The sequence below is a fragment of the Macaca thibetana genome, chromosome 3 (assembly GCF_024542745.1).
Source record: "Macaca thibetana thibetana isolate TM-01 chromosome 3, ASM2454274v1, whole genome shotgun sequence".
In the NCBI taxonomy this organism is placed as follows: domain Eukaryota; kingdom Metazoa; phylum Chordata; class Mammalia; order Primates; family Cercopithecidae; genus Macaca; species Macaca thibetana.
This window is the reverse complement of record NC_065580.1, coordinates 30413184-30438623: the sequence shown is the minus strand read 5'-3', so window position 1 is coordinate 30438623 and position 25440 is coordinate 30413184. Positions and strand designations below refer to the sequence as shown.

General features: G+C 40.1%; 2 protein-coding genes across 3 annotated transcripts in view; both read left to right on the top strand.

The window, feature by feature from the left end:
- Window positions 1–25358, top strand: part of CALU (calumenin) — a 33303-nt gene extending 7945 nt beyond the window's left edge. The window contains exons 2-7 of one of the 2 annotated variants that reach the window (XM_050782576.1): window positions 1260–1491; window positions 7355–7548; window positions 12259–12425; window positions 13149–13209; window positions 21370–21569; window positions 22960–25358. In XM_050782576.1, the coding sequence (XP_050638533.1) occupies window positions 1271–1491; window positions 7355–7548; window positions 12259–12425; window positions 13149–13209; window positions 21370–21569; window positions 22960–23064 (948 nt within the window). In that variant the 5' untranslated portion in view covers window positions 1260–1270 and the 3' untranslated portion in view covers window positions 23065–25358. Of the gene's footprint in view, window positions 1–1259; window positions 1492–7354; window positions 7549–7621; window positions 7816–12258; window positions 12426–13148; window positions 13210–21369; window positions 21570–22959 lie in introns of both variants that reach the window. The other variant, XM_050782577.1, reaches the window with a different exon arrangement.
- Window positions 1–25440, top strand: part of LOC126949770 (coiled-coil domain-containing protein 136) — a 113503-nt gene that overhangs the window by 38899 nt on the left and 49164 nt on the right. The gene's annotated exons all lie outside the window — the stretch shown is intronic.

Genomic DNA, 25440 nt, shown 5'->3' with positions numbered 1-25440 from the left:
CGACCCCTTTTTCTGTGGGTTTCATGGTCTTGCTTTCACATTGCTTCTTCTGATGGATTTTCATAAGTCTTAACCTTCACATCATCAGTAACAGTACCTTTTTTGAGACTGGGGCACTTGGGAATGACTGCCCGCCTGCCCCCCGCCGCTCCCATTATCTCCTTAGGTACATTTCTATTTGTCTTACTGCGTTGTATTTATTCTAGAACACTTTCCACTCTCCACTGATACGTCCTCTGCCATTTCAGGACCTCCCACCCACTCCCACTGAGCTGCTTTCCCAGTGATGAAAGAAAATGTAAAATCCTGAAAACCCTTCTTCTTGATTTTTAATTTTATTTTTTCCTCTAAGACTTTAACCACTCTGGATAGTACTGTGGGGAATCAGTAGAGTGTACTAAACGGATTTCTACTCTGCAGCTTCTTTGCAGGTTTTTTGTCACATTTTTTCAGTGAAGTGTTCCAGCTTTGTGCTTGTTCATTAGAGTCTCCTGTGACTACAGAGATTCTGAAAGTTTGAATCAGGGCCTGGAAATCTGTACTTTGAACAGTACTACAGGTGGTATTTATGCCTAGGCAAGTATCGGAAACAACTGTGCAGAAGGATAAAGAAGTTCTTATCTGTGGCCAGACCATTTTAATGATTTGGCCTTTGAAGGTGACTCAAGGTTGAGCCTGGATGTTGGAGACTTGGTGCTATAGACCAAGGAAGCTGCCAAGTGTTTCACTGGTTCCTAATCTCATGAACATCAGAATCACCTAAAAAACATTTAAAGCTGCAAATGTCTGAATTCAGCTTCAGAGAATCTAAATCAATAGGGGAAACTTAAAGCTTCCTAAATGATTCTAATAATCAGCCATATTTGAAGACCAGACCATTGATGCGTACAAAAAGTAAAGGATTTGGAATCAGCATTTAAATCTTGGTTCTTTCACTTTTAATTCTTACGAACTTAGGCAAAAGGATTAAAGTTCTACTTTCGTATCTTTTGAAAGAAAACAGAAAGTGGACATTTTAACTATAAGTTTCTTATCAGCCTACAATCAGATGAAGGAAACTGGTAAAAATTTCTCACCATAATAATTGAAGAGTCCGATATTCCACCATACTTCTTTTATGGATTAAGTAATTGGGATAATATAAAAGACTTGCATAGATGTGTGTATCACATTAATAATTTGGGATGTGAGCTTTTAATTTCTTATTTAATTATTAAGCATACTGCCTCCTGAATTAACTGCTTTTCATTTTCTTTAAGATCTAATTATCATGGACCTGCGACAGTTTCTTATGTGCCTGTCCCTGTGCACAGCCTTTGCCTTGAGCAAGCCTACAGAAAAGAAGGACCGTGTACATCATGAGCCTCAGCTCAGTGACAAGGTTCACAATGATGCTCAGAGTTTTGATTATGACCATGATGCCTTCTTGGGTGCTGAAGAAGCAAAGACCTTTGATCAGCTGACACCAGAAGAGAGCAAGGAAAGGCTTGGGTAAGGTGCCAGCTGTCAGGGGTCTAGTGTGGGTAATGACATTCTTTATAAAGGCTAATTCTTTTCTTCTTTTCTGGCTCAGTTATGAGTAAAGTTGTATTGAACTATTAATATATCTTCTGAAAGCTAATCATGGAATTACTACCTCTAAAATTTCATTAAGTGCCTGATTTCATACATTTTTAATTGAATAACAGTTTGTACCTTGTTCTGCAAAGCATTGTTTTTGCATAAAAGTACCAAGTACTGCAGGACCCAACTTGAACTGCATTATCTTGCTCCCAGAAGAATATAGCATGGGGGGATTTCTCATCTCTTCTCATCTCTGCTGCTTTTAATTTTTAAAAACTGTGACCTATTGACCTGGCACAAACCAAGTCTTTGATGGGCTAATAAACTGCACATTGGATCCCTATGAAGTTTATGGTTTCCCGGGGTGTCCTTCACCCTCTTTATTTTCATTCTCAGATATTTGCTTCAGTAGAAAACAAAAATCAAACCAACTTTGTCTTTTAGAAAATTGTAACTTAATGTCTGAGTATGAGTTACTGTTTCAGTAACAGCGGGGCCATAGTCAGGTTCTTTGGCTCTCTTGGTAGACAGCTTTTGACCTGAAAAATTGATTTTGTAGAATCCCAGTTGAGTATTTCTAATTGGGGATCTGACAGTGTGTTTTTTGGTCCTTCCAAAGCCTTCCTTTTGAAGAAAATGCAGGTCAACTTTGTAAAAATATTATTCTCAGTGAGCACTATTGGTGCAACTTTCTGAACTGTATTCGAGAGATTTGTGTGGAAAGTTGTGCCACACATAGCAATTTCTAAAAATATTTTGCCTTGATGGGTAGCATTTTGATCATAAGACATTGTTACAGGATTTGCTTTGGAAGATGCTGCAGAATGAATGTATTTTTTCATTGGGTTATCTACTGACTGAAGGATACAGTGTTTTATTCTTCAACGTTGACAGAAATAATAAAAATATTTTGCTATGTAGAATGAGTACTATCACATAACATTTGAAAGTAGATATAGATAGAAATGCATCACAGAGTTAGTGTTCTATTAGGTTGCTTTCCTTTGAGAGACCATCCTCACTTTCAGTTTTAATCGAATAACCGTACTAACATTCCAGGTTGAAAATAGAAATGCAGGTCGGGCATGGTGGCTCACGCCTGTAATCCCAGCACTTTGGGAGGCCAAGGCGGGTGGATCACAAGGTCAGGAGATCGAGACCATCCTGGGTGACACGGTGAAACCCCATCACTACTATTAATACAAAAAAATTTAGCCCGGGGGGGCTGGGCGCGGTTGCTCAAGCCTGTAATCCCAGCACTTTGGGAGGCCAAGACGGGCGGATCATGAGGTCAGGAGATCAAGACCATCCTGTCTAACACGGTGAAACGCCGTCTCTACTAAAAAATATTTTTTAAAAAACTAGCCAGGCGAGGTGGCGGGCACCTGTAGAACCAGCTACTTGGGAGGCTGAGGCAGAAGAATGGCGTAAACCCGAGAGGCAGAGCTTGCAGTGAACTGAGATCCGGCCACTGCACTCCAGCCTGGGCGACAGAGCGAGACTCCGTCTCAAAAAAAAAAATTTAGCCGGGCGTGGTGGCAGTTGCCTGTAGTCCCAGCTACTCGGGAGGCTGAGGCAGGAGAATGGCATGAACCCGGGAGGTGGAGCTTGCAGTGAGCTGAGATCGTGCCACTGCACTCCAGCCTGGGCAACAGAGCAAGACTCCATCTCAAAAAAAAGAAAAGAAAATAGAAATGCAGAGGGTATTCTAATTCTTTATGTTACGCCCATTAATTTTGTGCATGTCCAACCCACATTTTGTTCTGCACATATTTTTTCACAGAATTACTCTTAAATAATGAAAGGCCCTTAGGTTTGGTGTCATTTAGTGTAGATGGTACTTTAATGAGGATATTCTGATCCCTTGCAGGTAGGGATAAAGCTCTGCTGGCAGTTTTCAGTAGAAAGTACTCGTTTTTGTGATCAGTGAATATTAAAAGTTCGTCACATATGCAGATTCTGTATTTGATTAGAACAAGATGATAAAGTCATGTTTTTTATGGAATGTGCGAATAGACTGTTTGCTTCTCCCAAATTTTGTTGGTAGTGACAAATATCCCTACTTTATATAGTAACATACTGTTGGGAGCAAGAATCCCACATGAACCTTTTAAAAAACTTGTTTACTATGGCATTTCCAGACATTGTTTTGGTAGGGTAATGTATACCAGAACTGGGAACAACAGGTTCCCCCTTTTTTCCATCTGTCTATAAGACACATAATTATTAAGAGGTAAGTCATTGTTTATGCCTTATTTGCAATAATAGCTAAAAGAACACAGGAAGCATTTTAAAACAATTCAATATACAAGTTTCAGGTATTTTTTCTTATTAAGAATGTTGACAGGCCATTTTATGTATCCTTAAAATGAAGATTTGTTTTGAGGTAGTGGTTCTTAATATTTAGAAAGTTTTCTGGCTGGGCACAATGGCTCACGCCTGTAATCCCAACACTTTGGGAGGCTGAGGCAGGCAGGTCATGAGGTCAAGAGATTGAGACCATCCTGGCCCATATGGTGAAATCCCGTCTCTACTAAAAATACAAACGTTAGCTGGGCGTGGTGGCGCGTGCCTGTAGTACCAGCTTCTCAGTAGACTGAGGCAGGAGAATTGCTTGAACCCGGGAGGCAGAGGTTACAGTGAGCCGAGATCACGCCACTGCACTCCAGCCTGGCAACTAAGAGAGACTGTCTCAAAAAAAAAAAAAAAAAAATCCTTGATATATTTATTATAGGAGTGAACTAGAGCAGTTCATTATCCTTTTGGGGATCACAGGCCCAGGCCCTTTGGGAGTCTAATGAAAGCTAAGGACTTTTCCTCAGAAAAGTGCGTGCTTATATATACAATTTTGGGCCAGGCACAATGGCTCACGGCTGTAATCCCAGTACTTTGAGAGGCTGAAGCAGGAGGACTGCTTGAGCTCAGGAGTTTGAGACCATGTAGTCCCAGCCACTGAGGAGGTTAAGATGAGAGGATCCTTTCAGCCTGGGAGGTCAAGGCTACAGTGAGCTGTGATTGTACCACTGCCCTCCAGCCTGGGTGACAGAGCAAGACCCTATCTCAAAAAATAATAATAACAATAAAAATAAGAAAATTTTGTGTACTGAAAATTTCAGGAATATTGGTCACCCTTCTGGAGCCCATTTATTGATCCAAATTCTTAAACAACTGAAGGATTTGCTTTATGCTCCTTGAAATGTAGAGGTATGTGCTACCTCCTAAAAGAAATAACATGAGGTGCACTAATGCATTGTGTCTGTCCTAGAATAAAGGTTTATTTAGTGGCATCCATAGGGTTCTCTGCTGTCACAGGACTATGACACCATTAGCTTTATAAATTTACACAGGCATTTAAAGATGATGGTTTAGAGCCTTATGCCTAAAATAGGATGTGCCCACTTCCTGTGTACTTACACAACTGCCTGCGGGCTTGATGATCAGCAAGAATGGCTTTTACATTTTTAGAGGCTTGTTTAAAAAGAAAAAAATACACACACACACACACACACACCATACCATATGTTGCCCACAAAGTCAAAAATATTTACTATCTGTCCCTTTTTTAAAAAAGAAGTTTGCCTTGTAAACTATTTTTCTGTTTAAGTAAAAAATATATATATTATTTTTTTCTTAAGTTTGCCAACCCCTAGGTTAAACCATTTGAGATGTTTGCATTGAATAGAATGCTCTTTAGCCAGCTTCATTAAGAAAAGCCCGTCTTGAACAGTCATGTCTTTTTTAATCTGGGCGATCCTTCTCTTAGGCTATTTATAATAGTTTAAAAATACCTTTTGGGGATAGGAGGGGTTCTGGTTGCCCTTTTTCCTTGCCCTTTATTTATGAACTGTACAGTGGCACTATTAGTAACCAGTATGATTTGAGCACAAACTGCATCCCATTATAAATAATGTTGAACTGTTCAATGTTGGTATAGCTTCATCTGTGAACAGTGTTAAAATTCTACAGGACTAAAGTTACAACAACAAAAATTGTCCTTATGTCTATGTAGATAGAAGAGGATATTTATAAGAGAGAACTTTTTTTTTTTAATTGAGACGGGGTCTCGCTCTGTCTCCCAGGCTGGAATGCAGTGGTGCAATCTCAGCTTATTGCAACCACGGCCTCCCAGGTTCAAGAGATTCTCCTGCCTCAGCCTCCTGAATAGCTGAGATTATAGGCATGCGCCACCATGCCCAGCTAATTTTTGTGTTTTTAGTAGAGACTGGGTTTCACCATGTTGGCCAGGCTGGTCTCAAATTCCTCACCTCCCGCCAGGTGATCTGCCCATCTTGGCCTCCCAAAGTGCTGAGATTACAGGCGTGAGTACCAGGCCAGAGATAACTTCTTACTGGTTTACCTTTCCTGTTAACATTTTGGAGCAAGATTACACATTCTCTGAAGGAAAATGCTAGTTACTTACAGGATTTAAGTAATAGTTGTATCTAACCCCCTATCTGTATCAAGATGAGTCTCTTTTCATAGTGTCACTAGTGCTCTTCAGTTCTGATCACTCTCCTATGTTTTTTCATGAAATGAACACAAACTGGGGAAAGACATTATTTGCTACCAAGTGACAATCTTTTCAATCCTTATAGGTGGTTACTTATAGGATTTAAGTAATAGTTGTATCTAACACCCTATCTGCATCAAGATGAGTCTCTTTTCATAGTGTCACTAGTGCTCTTCAATTCTGATCACTTTCCTATGTTGTATTCATGAAATGAACACAAACTGGGGAAAGACATTATTTGCTACCAACTGACGATCTTTTCAGTCCTGCAAATAATAGAGCATAGGAGTGTACCAAGATTTCGCTTCTGTTGGAAGTTTTGACTTCAACTTCATATTCCAAACTGAGCTGCTTACTTGGGTAACATTACATAGGATGATTTTGCCTCTGTAGTTAAGTGATTGCACCTTTAAACAGAAGTTTTCATATCATGCCCATATTTTTAAATCCATAAAGATGACAGATCTGGAAGAAGGACACTTACAAAGCTTCATAAAGCTACTGATCCTTTAGCTTTGTGGTTTTGCTTTATGATCTACATACTAACCCTCTCAGCTTATTAACATTCTCATAATCAGATATACATTCTTACCACATCATTTCATCAGAGTTCTCTGTTTTCATGTAAAAATCCAGTTCAACATAGTATTTAAAAGCTGCTAGCCATTTTTTAGATACGCATCTTCCTGTCTTTTTATGTTTTTTAAAAATAATCTTGCCTTGAGATATAAATGATCCCAGAACTTTTTTGATATCTTCTTATTTTTATCAAAAATGTTACTTTTTCTAAAAGCAGCTAAGTTTTTAAAGTCTGATGTAAATATTATGAATTTTTAGAAAACCATGATTATTTACCAAGAATTGGAGTTTCTCTTCTGTAAGCAATAAAGAAAAATAAAGTTCAGCCACATCTTCACTAGAAAAAATACAAATGAAAAAAAGGAAAAACATAGTTTTACATGTTGTTTGATACAAAGAGTGGAGAACTTGGATAGGAGTGGATATTCACTCCTGAATTCTAACCATAGGCTGAAATCTACCTCTAAACAGATAGGCTGAGTTTGCTTTTGGATCCAAGTGCACCAGCCTTGACTGTGTTGACCTTATTCACGTGGCTTGTTACAGACCAGTAATGGACCATTTTTTTCAGTTGCTGGCCTGGCAGTTTTGTTTTGGAGACAATTTTTTATTTCTGTGCATTAGCCCTGGGCACACACCTGGCTAAGTCCAGAGTTCTGTGTCTTTTTAACCTTTTGCTGGATTTCTCTGCATTTTCTACAGAAAGATTGTAAGTAAAATAGATGGCGACAAGGACGGGTTTGTCACTGTGGATGAGCTCAAAGACTGGATTAAATTTGCACAAAAGCGCTGGATTTACGAGGATGTAGAGCGACAGTGGAAGGGGCATGACCTCAATGAGGACGGCCTCGTTTCCTGGGAGGAGTATAAAAATGCCACCTACGGCTACGTTTTAGGTAGGTCCCTACTATCTGGGGGAAAAAGCCTTGTGGAGCTGGCACCTTGAAACGTAACTGTTTTGTCTTGTAGAATGATTGTAGATAAAATAGACGCGGATAAAGATGGGTTTGTGACGGAGGGGGAGCTGAAATCCTGGATTAAGCACGCCCAGAAGAAATACATATATGACAATGTTGAAAACCAGTGGCAGGAGTTTGATATGAACCAAGACGGCTTAATCTCCTGGGATGAGTACAGAAACGTGACTTATGGCACTTACCTGGGTAAGGGGCAAGATGTCAGCCTGGCAGAGACCATGGTCTTGAGTCAAAGAAACAAATGGGTCACACAGTAAAGGAAAGGAAGCTTATCTTAAATACTTTAATTCAGTGCTAAGCTGATTCCCTTTATTAATTTTAAATTTGTGTATTATGTATTTTTACATGTTTAATTGTCGTTTTCTGAAGTCTGGTATCTTCTACATTTTTAGCATTTTACATATATTTTACCATTTTTTCTTTATGTCATCCCTCATAGAGACAATTTTTGGAGTAGATTCATTTAAAAGAATACGTTGGGCCGGGTGCCGATAGCTCACGCCTATAAGCACTTTGGGATGCTGAGGCGAGACAATTGCCTGGGCCCAGGAGTTTGAGATCAGTCTGGGCAACATAGGGAGACCCTGTGTCTACCAAAAAAAAAAAAATTAAATTTAAGTTAGCCAAGCATGGTGGCACATGCCTGTCCTAGATACTCAGGAGGCTGAGGTGGGAGGATCACTTAAGCCCAGGAGGTTGAGGCAGCTGCAAGCCATGATTGCACTGCTGCGCTCCAGCCTTGGGGACAGAGCAAGACCTGTCAAAAAAAGAAAAAAGACACTATAAGGCTACATAGTTCCAACAGTGCAAAGCAAGGGGCTTTGAGATGTCCCTTGACATGGTCCCAATAAAGTGTTGTACCTAAAATTCAAACCAAATTAGATTTCTTTATGACTGGTGAGAAGTCTTTCCTTAATAAAATAGCTTTCCTTGATAAAATTCAACTATTTCAGTATGTCTGCTTACTGAAGTTTGGAAATGAAAATTTCCCATTTGTTTTCTCTGGCACATGAGTTTATCAGCCTGCTTTGCAAATGCTTTAAGGCAAATAAATGTTAATTTGATTGCTTTTTGTTGATTTGATAGCGTGTATGCTTGGGCCACCTGTTAGTAATTTTCTTTTACTTGTAACACTTGCCTGCTGCTGAATACTAGGCAGTGAGTCTTACTGAGTTGATGACCCAGGGTGTTTTTATTCGTGAAATTCCTCTGTTGTACATGGTTACAGTTTAAGACCAGAACGTATTAATATAAATGGTACTTTCTCCATTTTAATCCTGGAAATTAGGCAACCTTCTGGGTTAAAGCAAGCGTTCTCTGCCACTGACTAACAGTGAGTGTATAATGGATCTGTTTCCCCACAGATAGCCAGCTGTCTGCGTTAATTACAGGACTGCATGCATTTCTGGTGAAGAGACTTTTATTTCTGTGTCAGGCTTGTTCTCTTTCCTAAGACTAAAGTGGCCCTCTCTCTCAATGCTTGACACTTAGCCAAGAACCAAACATATCCTTCACCCAATTAAGAACACATGTATTAAACAGCACAGATGGAGAGGCATCCTGCTTCTTGCTCTGGCTGAGACCCAACACCTTCCTGATTTATTTGGAATTAATGATAAATATAAAGCAAAGAGTAGGCTATTGGTGATCTAAACAAAATGTTGTGTAAATAAATCTCAGCTCTGACCTAGACACTCACTCGCTGCCCAGAATGATTCTTCAGCGCTGTGTATGATTATGTGCATAAAAATCTGTTGAGAGCTCTGTTGCCTCACAGGGCAGATGATTCAGCGTAATGGGTATTTCTGCTGCCTGAGACTGCATAAGCTGAAGCACTGTCTGGAGAAGCAATGTCTTTATAAGGCATCTTTCCCCAGAGGCATGAGGGTGGACAGCACTGAGGGGTTCATGAGTTGGCTTAGAGAAGTGAGGAGGAGTATTTGTTACTGGGTGTTCTTGATTCAATTTGGAGTTCAGGTATAAATCATCGTAGCTCTTAGTTAAAATCTGTCTCAATGAATCCAATATCCATGAGAGAAAGGTTAACACTGTCTCTGCCACAAGTAAAATATGAAATACTGAGATCTACCCTGCCTATAGCAAAACTAGATCAAGAGCCTACCTAAAGCTGTATACAGGCCAGCTAGGGCCAGAACTGGTGCTTAGGATAAATATGGCATTCCAAGCAGAGCTATAGGAATATAGGTTTTGTCATTAAAAATAAAGTTTTGGCCAGGCACAGCAGCTTCTGCCTATAATCTTAGCACTTTGGGAGGCCAAGGCAGAAAGGTTGCTTGAGTCCAGGAATTCAAGACCAGCCAGGGCAACAAAGCTAGGCCCCATCTTTACAAAAAATATATATATATCAAAAAGTAGCCAGGAGTAGTAGTACTTGTCAGTAGTCCTAGCTACTTGGGAGGCCGAAGCAGGAGGATTGCTTGAGCCCAGGAGTCCAAGACTGCATTGAGCTATGACTGCACTGCACTCCAGCCTGGGCCACAGAACAAGGTCCTGACTATAAATTAAAAAAAAAAAAAAAATGTATCTTCCTATTTCCATCCTTATGTATGTATGTGCATGTTGCTATTAGGCTATTTGAGTCCAGTCAACATGTTTTACCCCAAGGGAAGAGAGCACTTATGTAAGAATTTAGTCTTAAAGTATGTTGTCTTGTTATGTTTCTTATTTATGTTACATCGTACTGAAACTGTTTAGAAGAGACACCTTAGTATCTGAGAAAGGCTTGTTTGCCTTATGTTCTCCATCTCAACCTATTATGGCTTTGAGAGAGAGAGAGAGTGTGTGTGTGTGTGTGTACGTACGTACAGGATCCCAAAGCCTTATGATTCATTAAGCTGTCTTACTGAATTTTTGATACTCAATAAAGAATGAAGCTTCAAAATGCTCAACTCTCAAAATAGTACAGTAGTTTTGTCTTTGTTTCTTTAAACTGTGCTTACAGTGTGGAAAGATTGAACAGTCTCAAAGGTCAGCAGTAATGATGTTATTCTTAAAGGGGCCCTGTGGGTCTTTTTTATAAAACCAGTGTCATATCCTTGTTATGTAATCAATGTTGCAGGAACAACAATTTCTTAACATTAATGTGGTGTCTTTTACTTTTTAAAATATCTTCACCAAAAAATTTTCATGTCTGTTATCTTAATTCGGTTTATACAGGAACTCAGATTGGAAAAAAATTTTATTACTTTTCTGAAGTTAACTCCACATCTTTTCAGCTTAAAAAGCTTAATTTCGGCCAGGCGCAGTGGCTCACGCCTGTAATCCCAGCACTTTGGGAGGTTGAGGCGGGTGGATCACGAGGTCAGGAGATTGAGACCATCCTGGCTAGCACAGTGAAACCCCGTCTCTACTAAAAATACAAAAGAATTGCCAGGCGTGGTGGTGGGCGCCTGTAATCCCAGCTACTCAGGAGGCTCAGGCAGGAGAATGGCGTGAACCCTGAAGGCGGGGCTTACAGTGAGCCGAGTTTGCACCACTGCTCTCCAGCCTGGGCGACAGAGTAAGACTCCATCTCAAAAAACAAAACAAAACAAAACAAAAAACTAAATTTCACTTTTCTATATTCTTATATAGAGACTAGGTAACTGCTGCTTGTGTAGCTCGATGTCATAACAGATGGGTAATTCCAAATTCAATTTGGTTGTAATCTAAGGGTTTTTTTTTTGTATGCCTTTGTCAAGTCATTATTGGCATAAAGTGAACTGTATGTATTTAAGTGCACAATTGATGGGTGTTGACGTATGTATTTACCAGTGAAACCACCACTGCAATCACGATAATGAGCATATCCATTATCCCCCCAACATTTCCTCATGTCCTTTGGTAATCCTCATCCTCCCCATTCCCCTGTCCATAGGCAATCACTCATCTATTTTCTGTGACTTTAAATTCGTTTGCATTTTCTGGAATTTCACTTAAATGGGGGTGAACAATACCTGTAACTCTTGGTAGATTTCTGCATTGACTGAAAAAAAAAGAACATGACCTTCAAAGCGGTGGCATTCTATTGCTTCAATCCAAGTGTCCATTATATGAGGTAGAAGGCCTTTGGTTTCTATCTTCTTAATGGGATCCTAATGTTTAATAAAAATAGCAATAACTGACATTTATTGAAAGCCAACTATGTGCCAGGCATTGTTTCTAAGCACTTAGATATATTTTCTCATTTAAACCTTATAACAATCCTGTGAAGCTGGCACCATTGCTATCTCCATTTTACAGATAAAAGAGACAAAGGCACAGGCCAAACAGCTAGAAAATGGTAGAGTTAAAACTCAGACAGTGTGGGACTTGAGAGCCACCACTGCCTTCCAGATGTAACTAGAAAATTCAAGCCTTCTAGCAGCCTTAATACCAATAGTGAAGCATAACAGTGAGTTACATAGTTCAGGAGCCAGAGTTCCATGTGAACTTGGAGCTGACTCTGACATCCCAATACTGGAGCTGTAGCCCAAGACTAAGTGTCTTTGTACTGCTGCAGTTTTACCTGTGTAATCAGTTATTTCTTCATTGCATGGTTTATCTTTATTGGAAGTTGATTTCCCACCTCACACATTTTCATGTTTTCTGAAAACCTTTTAAGATTTGACCTAAATTTTTGTTTTCTAGATGATCCAGACCCTGATGATGGATTTAACTATAAACAGATGATGGTTAGAGATGAGCGGAGGTTTAAAATGGCAGACAAGGATGGAGACCTCATTGCCACAAAGGAGGAGTTCACAGCTTTCCTGCACCCTGAGGAGTATGACTACATGAAAGATATAGTAGTGCAGGTGGGTGAGAACAAGGATTCTGAACAGGGACTCAGTTCCTCTTTTTGTGGCTTATTCTATCTTTCCCCTTTAGCCTTTCCTGTGTATTTGGCAGAGTGATATGCTATATAAGTACTGGCCAAATTCAGAATCCAAGGTCTGTCACTGTTTTTCTGTGACCTTGATCAAGGTACCTTGGGCATTCTGTTTAGTATGCTAATACCTCTATCATATAATATATTTTGCCATTTCATTGGCAGCTCCATATTGTAAGAATGGGGGAAATCCTATTATTTAAAATATCCCATGACCAATAGTCAGACATCGAATAATAACAGTGATACTAAAGAACTCTCACAGAAGGCAGTTACTAATAACATAGACTATCTATAGCTGTACACATAATCACTGGTCACATCTCCTGTTAGTGTGACTTTCGCATGACTAAGGCTACCAGGTAGATCATCATGGGCGGGATGGGATAGTTTGTCATTAAGCAGTGTCAGTGTTCTGCCAGGAAGACTCAGTTGTTCTAGATTGAAGCATAAGAAATTGCTCATGTTTTACCATTTCCTGGCTAGAAATGGTTTTAACCATACAGACATACATACGTACCTACATACATACATATATGTATGTGTATGTTTAATGAATAATAAATGTTTGCCTAAACTAGATACTTTACTTTCTTCTGGCAAATTCAGAGACTAACTTAATAGTCTCTTCTTCTTCTTTCCTGTTTAGGAAACAATGGAAGATATAGATAAGAATGCTGATGGTTTCATTGATCTAGAAGAGTATATTGGTAAGTCTCTGCTTCTAATGTTTTTCTTAGAAAAACTGAGAAGCTTTGGAAGATGTATTTGCTGGCCAGGCGCAGTCGCTCACGCCTGTAATCCCAACACTTTGGGAGGCTGAGGCGAGCGGATCACCTGAGGTGTGGAGTTCAAGTCCAGCCTGGTCAACATGGTGAAACCCTGTCTCTACTAAAAATACAAAAAAAATTAGCTGGGTGTGGTGGCGGGCGCCTGTAATTCCAGCTACTTAGGAGGCTGAGGCAGAAGAATTGCTTGAACCCAAGAGGCAGAGGTTGTAGTGAGCCGAGAACACACCATTGCACTCAACCTGGGCGACAAGAGTGAAACTCTGTCTCAAAAAAAGAGAAAGATATATTTGCCCATAGAAACAATTTACCCCAAGGGTCAATTCTCACTAGCTCATTAGCTGTCACCAGATCATTAACCAGACCAGTGTGATAGTGGGTTGTGATAAAGTGTCCATAGCCATACTGCCTAATCAACATATAAATGTGAGCCCCATATGTAATTTTAACTTTTCTAATAGCCACATCAAAAAGTAAAAAGAAACAGATGAAATTTCAACAGTGTGTTGAAATTCTAATACTGTAATTTCCACTTAATATAAATTATTGAGGGTTTTTTAAATACTTATAGCACATCCCAGCCACATTTCAAGTGCTCAGTAAGCACCTGTGGCTACCATCCTCAACAGCACAGATATAGCATATCCTGCATGCTCAATGGAACTGATGGTAAAGAGTTGCAGGGAGCCCAGACTGACATAGGGAAACCCAGGGAAAGGAGATAGAGAATGGATTAAGAGATGGATAAATAAATGACGGGGAGGTGCTAATCCCTCTCGTAGCCATTCCTTTTTACTATGTTCTGTTCATATTTTCTGTCTGATTCTCTGACTACTTTACTTTTGTTTTTTAAGTTTCTCCCTTTTGACATTTCCCTTTTTAGTGTCTAATTTTTCTTAAAAAAATTGTTTTGGATGTCACACCTTCAAGGCTAATTTCTCCCAAGTAAAGCTCTGTTTTATTATCATCAGACTAATTTTAAGATATTCTCATTGCTTAAAAAGAAAAAAAAAAGCTGTCTTTCTTACCAAGTAGTTGAGCAAATTGTTTCCCAATTACTGTGACAGAAATTAAAATGCGTAAAGGAGCTGAGTGTGGTGGCATACCCAGTTACTTGGGAGGCTGAGGCAGGAGGATCACTTGAGTCCAACAGTTCTGGACTGTAGTCACAAGTTCATCATCAATATGGTGACCTCCTGGGAGCAGGGGATCACCAGGTTGCCTAAGGATGGGTGAACCAGCCTAGGACAGAATCAGAGCAGGTCAGAACTGTGCTAATTAGTAATGAGGTTGTGCCTGTGGATAGCAACTGTACTCCAGCCTGAGCAACATAGCGAGACTCCATCTCTTTAAAAAAGTGAGTAAAGATGGAAAGTATAAGACTGTTACTACAAATGTCATTGTTACAAATACTTTGTTTAGAAAGATATTAGATATTTTAATATTTCACATACTTATCGGGAATAACTTATTCTAGCACACCATGGGTTTTGTGTTTCAGATAAACCCGTTTGTTTTTAGACCTCTGATAGTTATCTGAAATGTTTATTTTAAGCCTGAAAGGAAGACTTAATCCTTACCTCTGTCACCTGTCATTAAACTGTGTGGAGCAAGTCAGTTACTCCAATTGAATTACTCCTTGACTGTTCACCTTTCTTTTCTTAGGTTCAGTGACGTACTTTGAACTTTCCTTAAAGAAGGATGAGCAACAGAAGATAGGATAGGGTGTTTCCCTAAACGTTTTTTTTGTTTTGTTGTTTTTTTTTGGAGAAGTTTATCAGGACAGTGGATAAATGCCTAGGTGCATTTACTGAGCCCAGGTTGATGTTTATAGGGTTTTCTACTTTTAAATGATTTATCTTTTTATTATTGGCTTTTGCCATTTCATTGCCATTGCTAAAACTGAGGAACTCTTTTGAACCTCCCAAGGAGAGGAATTTGTATAACTGTTAACTACGTCACTTATCAAGCATTGAGGCCAAATAAGGAGATATTTCTGTCTCCCTGTGTGTCATATAGATTCATGGACAGAGGAGTTATATTTTGAAGCTACCAAAGCTACCTTGTGCATGTATGCTTTTTTTTTTTTTGTACAAGTCAGTAACTAATGCAAATACTTTTACATCTGGGGTGCTGGGCTTTGTAAACCTAAAATTCTCCCATACAGTTATCTTTCAACTTCTAGTGCCGTGTTGAAGGAGATCATGAAGAAACAAAGTTCTTCGCCTCATAAATTTAGCATTGAAAAGAAACCCCCATCAGTGCCTGTGGAAACATAGGGAAAGAAGAAAAGAAAAAAAACCACCCAAAGTTATGCTGATAATTATTTTTATTTTTAAAATCTATTATAGAGCATTGCAGACATACACGATTTTTTTTTTTTTTTTTTTTTTTTTTTTTTTTTTGAGACAGTCTTGCTGTGTCGCCCAGGCTGGAGTGCAGTGGTGTGGCGTGATCTCCACTCACTACAACCTCTGCCTCCCAGGTTCAGGTGATTCTTGTGCCTCAGCCTCCTGAGTAGTTGGGATTACAGGCATGCACCAGCATACCTGGCTAATTTTTGTATTTTTAATAGAGGTGGGGTTTCACCACGTTGGCCAGGGTGATCTTGAACTCCTGACTTCAAGTAATCTGACCGCGTCAGCCTCCCAAAGTGCTGGGATTACAAATGTGAGCCACCGCACCTGCCCCAAAATTAGAATAGTATAATGAATCCCCATGTACCCATGCCTAACCTCAACAACAATCAACTTACAGCCAGTTTTTTTCTCAGCCACATCCACTTCCTTGCTTCCTTCTTACTTTGAAGTAAATCCCAATCATTATCTCATTTCATCTGTAAACATTTAGGTATATATGTCTAAAATGTATATGTGTTTCTAAAAACATTTTTTTAAAGGTAATATCAACCCAAGAAAATTAATAATCCCTTCAAATCATCAAATAGACTGAATCTTTTAAAAATAGAAATTCGGCCAAGCATGGTGGCTCATGCCTGTAATCCTAACACTTTGAGAAGCTGAGGTGGGCAGATCACAAGGTCAGGAGTTAGCGACCAGCCTGACCAACATGGTGAAACCCTGTCTCTACTAATAATATAAAAATTAGCCAGGTGTGGTGGCATGTGCCTGTAATCCCAGCTACTCAGGAGGCTGAGGCAGGAGAATGGCTTGAACCCGGGAGGCGGAGGTTGCGGTGAGCCAAGATCGCGCCAGTGCACTCCAGCCTGGGCCACAGAGCAAGACTCTGTCTCAAAATATAAAATAAAATAAATAAAAATAGAAATTAAAATAATTTCTCATCTTTAGTCACCTAGCTTTAAAATGCACTTACATTGTAGTGTATTGTGTATTCTAACTTCCTTTAAAACCATATCTTTTAAGCATGTATCTATTTCCTAATTCAGAACTTTCTAATCCGTATCCTGTGAGTAAGTCTTCTTGGCCTTCAGGACAGCTCGGGCAGGGACCTGGTCCAGTAGACCATACAAATACTACATTTTCTGAATGTGCTGTAGCATGGGAAAAAATTGGCAAGTCCCGCTTTGAGGAACTTCTCTTGTGAGGTTAAGACAGAGGAGTACTTCTACCCTTAACACTCAAGGTCAGGAAAGTGGCAGCACTGACTAAATACCTTTGCTTAGAACTTGCAGGAACTATTTAGACTTCTCTTTAGGTGTTTTCCCATACCTTACATGCAATGCAGTTACACTTAACTTAGATGTCATATAACTCAAGTATTTTCAGACTTGTTCACTTACATAACTCCTGAAAGAATTTGACCAACAGCTTTCCCTTTGTGTTTTAAAGCTGGCATCTGAAATATTTAATTAAGAAATTTAAACAGTTATAAAGAATAGCCTCTGTTGGGCCGGATGCTGTAGCTCATTCCTGTAATCCGAGAACTTTGGGAAGCTAAGGCAGGTGAATCACCTGAGCCCAGGAGTTTGAGACCAGCCTGGACAACATGGCGCAACCCTGTCTCTACAAAAAATACAAAAAAAAAAAAAAAATAGCCGGACATGGTGGCGTGTGCCTGTAGTCCCAGCAACTCAGGAGGATCACTTGAGCCTGAGGGTTTGAGGTTGCAGTGCACCGTTATTGCACCAGTGCACTCCAACCTGGGCAACAGAGCAAGACCCTGTCTCAAAAGAGAAAAAGAATAATCTCTGTTGGTGATAAGCGTTGATATTTTGAAAGTAATTCTGAAAGAAATCTATAAAATTTAAATACAAAATACTGTAGCAACTTCTATAATTTGAACATGCCAACTTTAAAAAGATAATCAGGAAATTTAAATTCAGTCTGGGTATTAGATGATACCAAGGAATTGATTTTGTAAAATATGAAAGTGGCATTGTGGGTATATAAGAAAATATCCATAATTTTTTACATTTATTTTATTTTCTTTTTTTTTTTTTTTTTTTTTTTTTTGAGATGGAGTCTCGCTCTGTCGCCCAGGCTGGAGTGGTGCAGTCGCCGGATCTCAGCTCACTGCAAGCTCCACCTCCCGGGTTTACGCCATTCTCCTGCCTCAGCCTCCCGAGTAGCTGGGACTATAGGCACACGCCACCACGCCCAGCTAGTTTTTTGTATTTTTTAGTAGAGACAGGGTTTCACCGTGTTAGCCAGGATGGTCTTGATCTCCTGACCTCGTGGTCTGCCCGTCTCGACCTCCCAAAGTGCTAATTTTTTACATTTCTTAATAGTTAAAAAGGAAATGTTTCTTTGGTACTGTATTTTTTTTTAAAGTTATGGTGTTTGGTAAGCAACAACGTGACCATCACTTAATTGCCCTTTTTTTTTTTTTTTTTTTTTTTGAGACGGAGTCTCACTCTGTGGCCCAGGCTGGAGTGCAGTGGCCAGATCTCCGCTCACTGCAAGCTCTGCCTCCCGGGTTTACGCCATTCTCCTGCCTCAGCCTCCCGAGTAGCTGGGACTACAGGCGCCACCTCGCCCGGCTAGTTTTTTGTATTTTTTTTAGTAGAGACGGGGTTTCACTGTGTTAACCAGGATGGTCTCGATCTCCTGACCTCGTGTTCCGCCCGTCTTGGCCTCCCAAAGTGCTGGGATTACAGGCTTGAGCCACCGCGCCCAGCCAATTGCCCTTTTTTTTGTTTAAATTTATAGGGATTTGGGGATATTTATACTACTTATCAGTCACCACATGGTATTGTCTTGAAAAAATAAATGAATAAACTGTTCACCAACTTGGACATTTTACACTCTTCCTATTTCTTCTTCTTTTTTAAAGACAAGAGTCTCATTCTCTTGCCCATGTTGGTGTGCAGTGGCCCAATCACAGCAGCCTTGATTTCCAAGGTGGGGAGATCGAGTGATCCTGTCACCTCAGTTGGGACCACAGAAGAGCATCACCACACCCAGCTAATTTTTGTTATTATTATTATTGTAGACATGGGTCTCCCTACGTTGCCCAGCCTGGTCTGGAAATCCTGGGCTCAAGAGCTCTACCTGCCTTGGCCTCCCAAAGTGCAGGGATTATACATGTCAGCCACCTGGCCTCCTACTTCTTTTTTTTCTTTTTCTTTTCGAGACAGGGTCTTGCTCTGTCGCCTAGGCTGGAATGCAGTGGCGTGATCATGGTTCACTGCAGCCTCGACCTCCCAGGCTCAAGCCATCCTCCTGCCTCAGCCTCCCAAGTAGCTGGGACTGTAGGTGTGCGCTACCATGCCTGGCTAATTTTTGTATTTCTTGTAGGTGTTTTGCCATGTTGCCCAGGCTGATCTCAGGCTCACGAGTCAGCCTTCTATTAGATACATTTGCAGTTTACTTCCTCAACAGAATTATATTCTGACATATTTTGTCTTGAAAGCCTTAGTCATTTTGACATTCTTATTTGCAAGAGTATTGTGTATGTAAGTTGAAATATGGAAAATGGTTTTCTGAGATTTGGCTCTTAAGTGTTTTTAGAGTCTTCTGGGTTAAGTTACTATTACAATTATTAATACACAATTGAACAAAATAACATGTATTGCAAATGTTTTATGTTTACATATTTTTTAAATGCATTTCTTTGACACTTTTTTTTTCCAAATAGTTTCATATCCACGGGTGACAATTACCTATCGCTAGAGTGAAACGGGATTCAGCATCAATTCCTAATTTTTTTTTTTTTTTTTTTTTTTGAGACGGAGTCTTGCTCTGTAGCCCGGGCTGGAGTGCAGTGGCCGGATCTCAGCTCACTGCAAGCTCCGCCTCCCGGGTTTGCGCCATTCTCCTGCCTCAGCCTCCTGAGTAGCTGGGACTACAGGCGCCCGCCACCTCGCCCAGCTAGTTTTTTGTATTTTTAGTAGAGACGGGGTTTCACCGTGTTAGCCAGGATGGTCTCGATCTCCTGACCTCATGATCCGCCCGTCTCGGCCTCCCAAAGTGCTGGGATTACAGGCTTGAGCCACCGCGCCCGGCCTCAATTCCTAATTTTTATTTTTAGAGGAAGTACTAACAGACCTTGTTTACATTAGTAAATAAGTTGATGGAAATGGAAGTTTTGTCATAGCAATATCGCTTAGTTCTTGGAACTCCTTTTGAGTTACATGCCAGAAATCATGTAATCTATCATCAAAAATTATGGGTTTTTTTTGTTTGTTTTAAGGTGGAGTCTCGCTCCGTCACCCAGGCTGGAGTGCAGAGGCATGATCTTGGCTCACTGCAACCTCTGCCTCCCAGGTTCAAACTATTCTCCTGCCTCAGCCTCCCCAGTAGCTGGGGATTACAGGCGTAATTACACCCAGCTAATTTTATTTTTTATTTTTAGTATGGATGGGGTTTCACCATGTTGGCCATGCTGGTCTCAAACTCCTGATCTCAAGTGATCCACCCGCCTCAGCCTCCCGAAGTGCTGGGATTACAGGCGTGAGCCACTGCATCCGGCCCAAAAATTATGTTTAATGATCCCTTAGCTAAAACTCAGGCCATTTTTCAAGGTTTTTTTTTTGTTTGTTTTTTTGTGTTTTTATTAAGCAAATAATTTAAAACCTTTTGACAGGCAGAAGAATTTATTCATTTTTTTCAGACATTTGCATTCTGAAGACTGACACTAGTATTTCTTTTTCTTTTTCTTTTCTTTTTTCTTTTTTTTTGAGACGGAGTCATGCTGTGTCGCCCAGGCTTGAATGCAGTGATATGATCTTGACTCTCTGTAACCTCTGCCTCTTGGGTTCAAGTGATTCTCCTGCCTCAGCTTCTCGAGTAGCTGGGACTACAGGCATGCACCACCATGCTCAGCTAATTTTTGTGTTTTTAGTAGAGATGGGGTTTTTGCCGTTTTGTCCAGGCTGGTCTCAAACTCCTGACCTCAGGTGATCTGCCTGCCTCGGCCTCCCAAAATGCTGGGATTACAGGTGTGAGCCACCATGCCCGGCAAGACACTGGTATTTCTAATTGTTTCTTTTTCATTATCTTGGAGCTTTTTACGCTGTAGTTTCAAAATGGATGAAAATATGCCTTTCTTTTATAAAGTGGGACAAGGGCAGTTGTGAAAGGGGGGAGATGGGGAAAAAACCATGATGGCCAGAGGTACATTCTTATGAAGATCAATTTTTGGAAAATACTATATGTGGAACTGAGTATCTGGAATTTGATTCTCTCTTGACTGACCTTTCTCAATGTACTCCTTGACAGTGTTCCTGTTTCCCCAGGGGCATGCTTGTCCCAACTGAAGGCCACTGGTATAATGGACTCTTTGTAGTAATTGGGCTACACCTTTCTAAAACAAGTGGTCTAGTTTAATTAGCTACCTTAGGGTGAAATGAAATGTAGGGAACAAGTCTAAATCTTTCTTGATGGTAGTTCTCTCCTCTTATTTCTGCATTTATTAAGGTATAAGGACTCCTTGCTCTCATGTGACTTAAAATCAGCAGCTGGAAATATTCTTGTTGCAAGATAAGTAATTAAGCCTCAGGAAAATACCTTGCTTTCTAAAGTCTCTCTGGCCTAAAATACCCTCGCAGCTGCCGTTGGGTTCCAAACAAATGGATGAGGAAAAAGGGTTAGGCCAGATTAGCATGAGGCAGTTTTTGGGAAAAGACAAACCCTTCTTTTGTATGTATGTCTGTGTGCCCAGGTGACATGTACAGCCATGATGGGAATACTGATGAGCCAGAATGGGTAAAGACAGAGCGAGAGCAGTTTGTTGAGTTTCGGGATAAGAACCGTGATGGAAAGATGGACAAGGAAGAGACCAAAGACTGGATCCTTCCCTCAGACTATGATCATGCAGAGGCAGAAGCCAGGCACCTGGTCTATGAATCAGACCAAAACAAGGTAAGTCTGGCCAGGCCCACATAATCTATCCTTGATTGAAGTATGCTTCTAGGGGATCACCTAAACAGTTTATGTTAAGGTGCAAAGAGCATTTAGGGTCTTAATTAGTCTTAAGTCAGCCAACTATCTGAATCTGGTGATTAAAACCTTTCAGGGCAGCACTAGCTATCTGATCTCATTTTAGAAATCCCTTTGCCCAGTGCTGATAGCATTGTAGGAAATCTGGCTTCAGAAAAGAGCCTTTGTGTGTAGCCTGTGCCCAGCATGCATCATCACGTATTTTTAGATCCCCAGGAATTTTTTTTTTTTTTTTTTTTGCTTTGTTACTTCATTTGTTCCTTTACTTGTCACAGGCCCATTCTTTCTACTCAAAGCTGGTTGTTTCCTTCTTAAATCAAATATGCTTTTTTTTTTAATTGGGTCCTTTGTGTAGGCTATAAATCAGCTTTTCTTTGGAGCCTGTTCAAATTGTCCTTGATCAATTAGTTATCTGAGGTATTTTGTTCAAAGTAGTGTCCCTAAGCCCAGTCACCTGTGTCGGAGATTTGAATGCCCTGCTTGGAGTAAGCTGAAAATCAGTCTAAAAATGGAGATTTTTAGTGTTCTGAGTATACTTTTGTCTAGGCTAGTCTTCAATTTCAAATTCAGTTTTTTATCTTAGAGCCTTTTTAAGTGTTGATCTGCTTTAAGTTCTTGCTCAAAGTCACTTTAGTAGCCAGGTGTTGTGTCCTGAGATGTATGAGAAAAGGAAATGCATGTAGTCATCCCCGTCTAGGAGATGTTCCATATTTTTCTCTAAAGGGAGAGTTTTCTCCTCATGAAGGCTTTATTTCTAGCATTGAGTTGTTGTGTTATATTCTTTCCACCCTTTCACTTTTAACTTTCTTGATAAAAGAAATGTTTAATGGGCCTGGCACGATGGCTCACGCCTGTAATCCCAGCACTTTGGGAGGCTGAAGCAGGCAGATCACCTGAGGTTGGGAGTTCGAGACCAGTCTGACAAACATGGAGAAACCCCGTCTCTACTAAAAATACAAAATTAGCTGGGCATGGTGGTGCGTGCTGTAATCCCAGCTACTCGGGAGGCTGAGGCAGGAAAATCACTTGAACGCGGGAGGTGGAGGTTCCGGTGAGCTGAGATTGTGCCATTGCACTCCAGCCTGGGCAACAAGAGTGAGACTAAGTCTCAAAAAAAGAAAAAGGGGATGTGTAATTGCTCTTTTCTTCCCTCTTTGTATGTATGTGGGGGGAATGAGGACTGAGTTCACACTTAATTTAGTAGAAGTGAGAATCTTAACTCCTGATTAACCCCGATTCTTCTATAACAGTGTTTCTGAATTTTTAATGGGAAATATGTTCTGCTTCAATTCATTGCTATCTCTAATTTCAGGATGGCAAGCTTACCAAGGAGGAGATCGTTGACAAGTATGACTTATTTGTTGGCAGCCAGGCCACAGATTTTGGGGAGGCCTTAGTACGGCATGATGAGTTCTGAGCTGCGGAGGAACCCTCATTTCCTCAAAAGTAATTTATTTTTACAGCTTCTGGTTTCACATGAAATTGTTTGCGCTACTGAGACTGTTATTACAAACTTTTTAAGACATGAAAAGGCGTAATGAAAACCATCCCGTCCCCATTCCTCCTCCTCTCTGAGGGACTGGAGGGAAGCCGTGCTTCTGAGGAACAACTCTTATTAGTACACTTGTGTTTGTAGATTTACACTTTGTATTATGTATAACATGGCGTGTTTATTTTTGTATTTGTTCTCTGGTTGGGAGTATGATATGAAGGATCAAGATCCTCAACTCACACATGTAGACAAACATTAGCTCTTTACTCTTTCTCAACCCCTTATATGATTTTAATAATTCTCACTTAACTAACTTTGTAAGCCTGAGATCAATCAGAAATGTGCAGAAGAGAGGAAAGGAAAAAAATATATACTCCACAATTTATATTTAGAGAGAGAACACTTAGTTTTGCCTATCAAAAAGTCCAACATTTCATAGGTAGTAGGGGCCACATACTACATTCAGTTGCTACATGTCCAGCAACTGAACCTGCCATTACCTGGGCAAGGAAAGATCCCTTTGCTCTAAGAAAGCTTGGCCCAAATTGATTTTCTTTTTCCCCTTGTAGTACTGACTGTTGGCTAATTTTGTCAAGCACAGCTGTAGTGGGAAGAGTTAGGGCCAGTGTCTTGAAAATCAATCAAGTAGTGAATGTGATCTCTTTACAGAGCTATAGATAGAAAGAGCTGTAAAACTAAAGGAAAAATACAAGTGTTTTCAGGGCAAACATTTTTTTCTCGGTATGCATCTGTTGAAATGCTCACGACTTAATTATTTGCCTGTTGAAATCACTGTAAATGCCCCAATCCAGTTCCTCTTCTTCCCGGGTGTGCCAAGGAATTAATCTTGGTTTCACCACAATTAAAATTCACTCCTTTCCAATCATGTCATTGAAAGTGCCTTTAACGAAAGAAATGGTCACTGAATGGGAATTCTCTTAAGAAACCCTAAGATTAAAAAAAGACTATTTGGATAACTTATAGGAAAGCCTAGAACCTCCCAATATAGTGGGGATTTTTTTCTTCTTTCCTTTCTCTTTTGGACAATAGTTAAATTAGCAGTATTAGTTATGAATTTGGTTGCAGTGTTCTTAATCTTGTGGGCTGATTTCCAAAAACCACATGCTGCTGAATTTACCAGGGATCCTCATACCTCACAGTGCAAACCACTTACTACCAGGCCTCTTCCTGTGTCCGCTGGAGAGCTTGAGCTCACACTCAAAGATGAGAGGACCTACAGAGAGGGCTCTTTGGTTTGAGGACCATGGCTCACCCTTCCTGCCTTTGACCCATCATACCCCATTTCTTCCTCTGTCCTTCTCCCCGCTGCCAAAAAAAAAAAAAAAGGAAAAGTTTATCATGAATCAACAGGTTTTCAGTCCTTATCAGAGAGAGAGATGCGGAAAGAGCTAAAGAAACCACCCTCTGTTCCCGACTCTACTTCACCCATATTTTATGCAACACAAACACTGTCCTTTTGGGTCCCTTTCTTACAGATGGACCTCTTGAGAAGAATTATCGTATTCCACGTTTTTAGCCCTCAGGTTACCAAGATAAATATATGTATATATAACCTTTATTATTGCTATATCTTTGTGGATAATACATTCAGGTGGTGCTGGGTGATTTATTATAATCTGAACCTAGGTATATCCTTTGGTCTTCCACAGTCATGTTGAGGTGGGCTCCCTGGTATGGTTAAAAAGCCAGGTATCATGCAACTTCACCCCAGCCTTTGTACTGAGCTCTTGATAATGGATATACTCTTTTCAGTTTAGCCCCAATATAGGGTAATGGAAATTTCCTGCCCTCTGGATTCCCCATTTTTACTGTTAAGAAGACCAGTGATAATTTAATAACCTACCAACTCTGGCTTAGTTAAGTGAGTGTGAACTGTGTGGCAAGAGAGCCTCACACCTCACTAGGTGCAGAGAGCCCAGACTTTATGTTAAAATCACGCACTTGAAAAGCAAACCTTAATCTGCTAAGACAGCAGGAGGCATTGTACGGTAATCTTGAATGATCCCTTTGGATTTTTTTTTTTGTTTAAATCAAGCCTGAGGCTGGTGAACAGTAGCTACACACCCATATTGTGTGTTCTGTGAATGCTAGCTCTCTTGAATTTGGATATTGGTTATTTTTTATAGTGTAAACCAAGTTTTATATTCTGCAATGCAAACAGGTACCTATCTGTTTCTAAATAAAACTGTTTACATTCATTATGGGGTATGTATGACCTTCATTTTCTAAGAAATAGAACTCTAGCTTAGGAGTGTGGATGCTGTAAAATGTCAGAAAGGG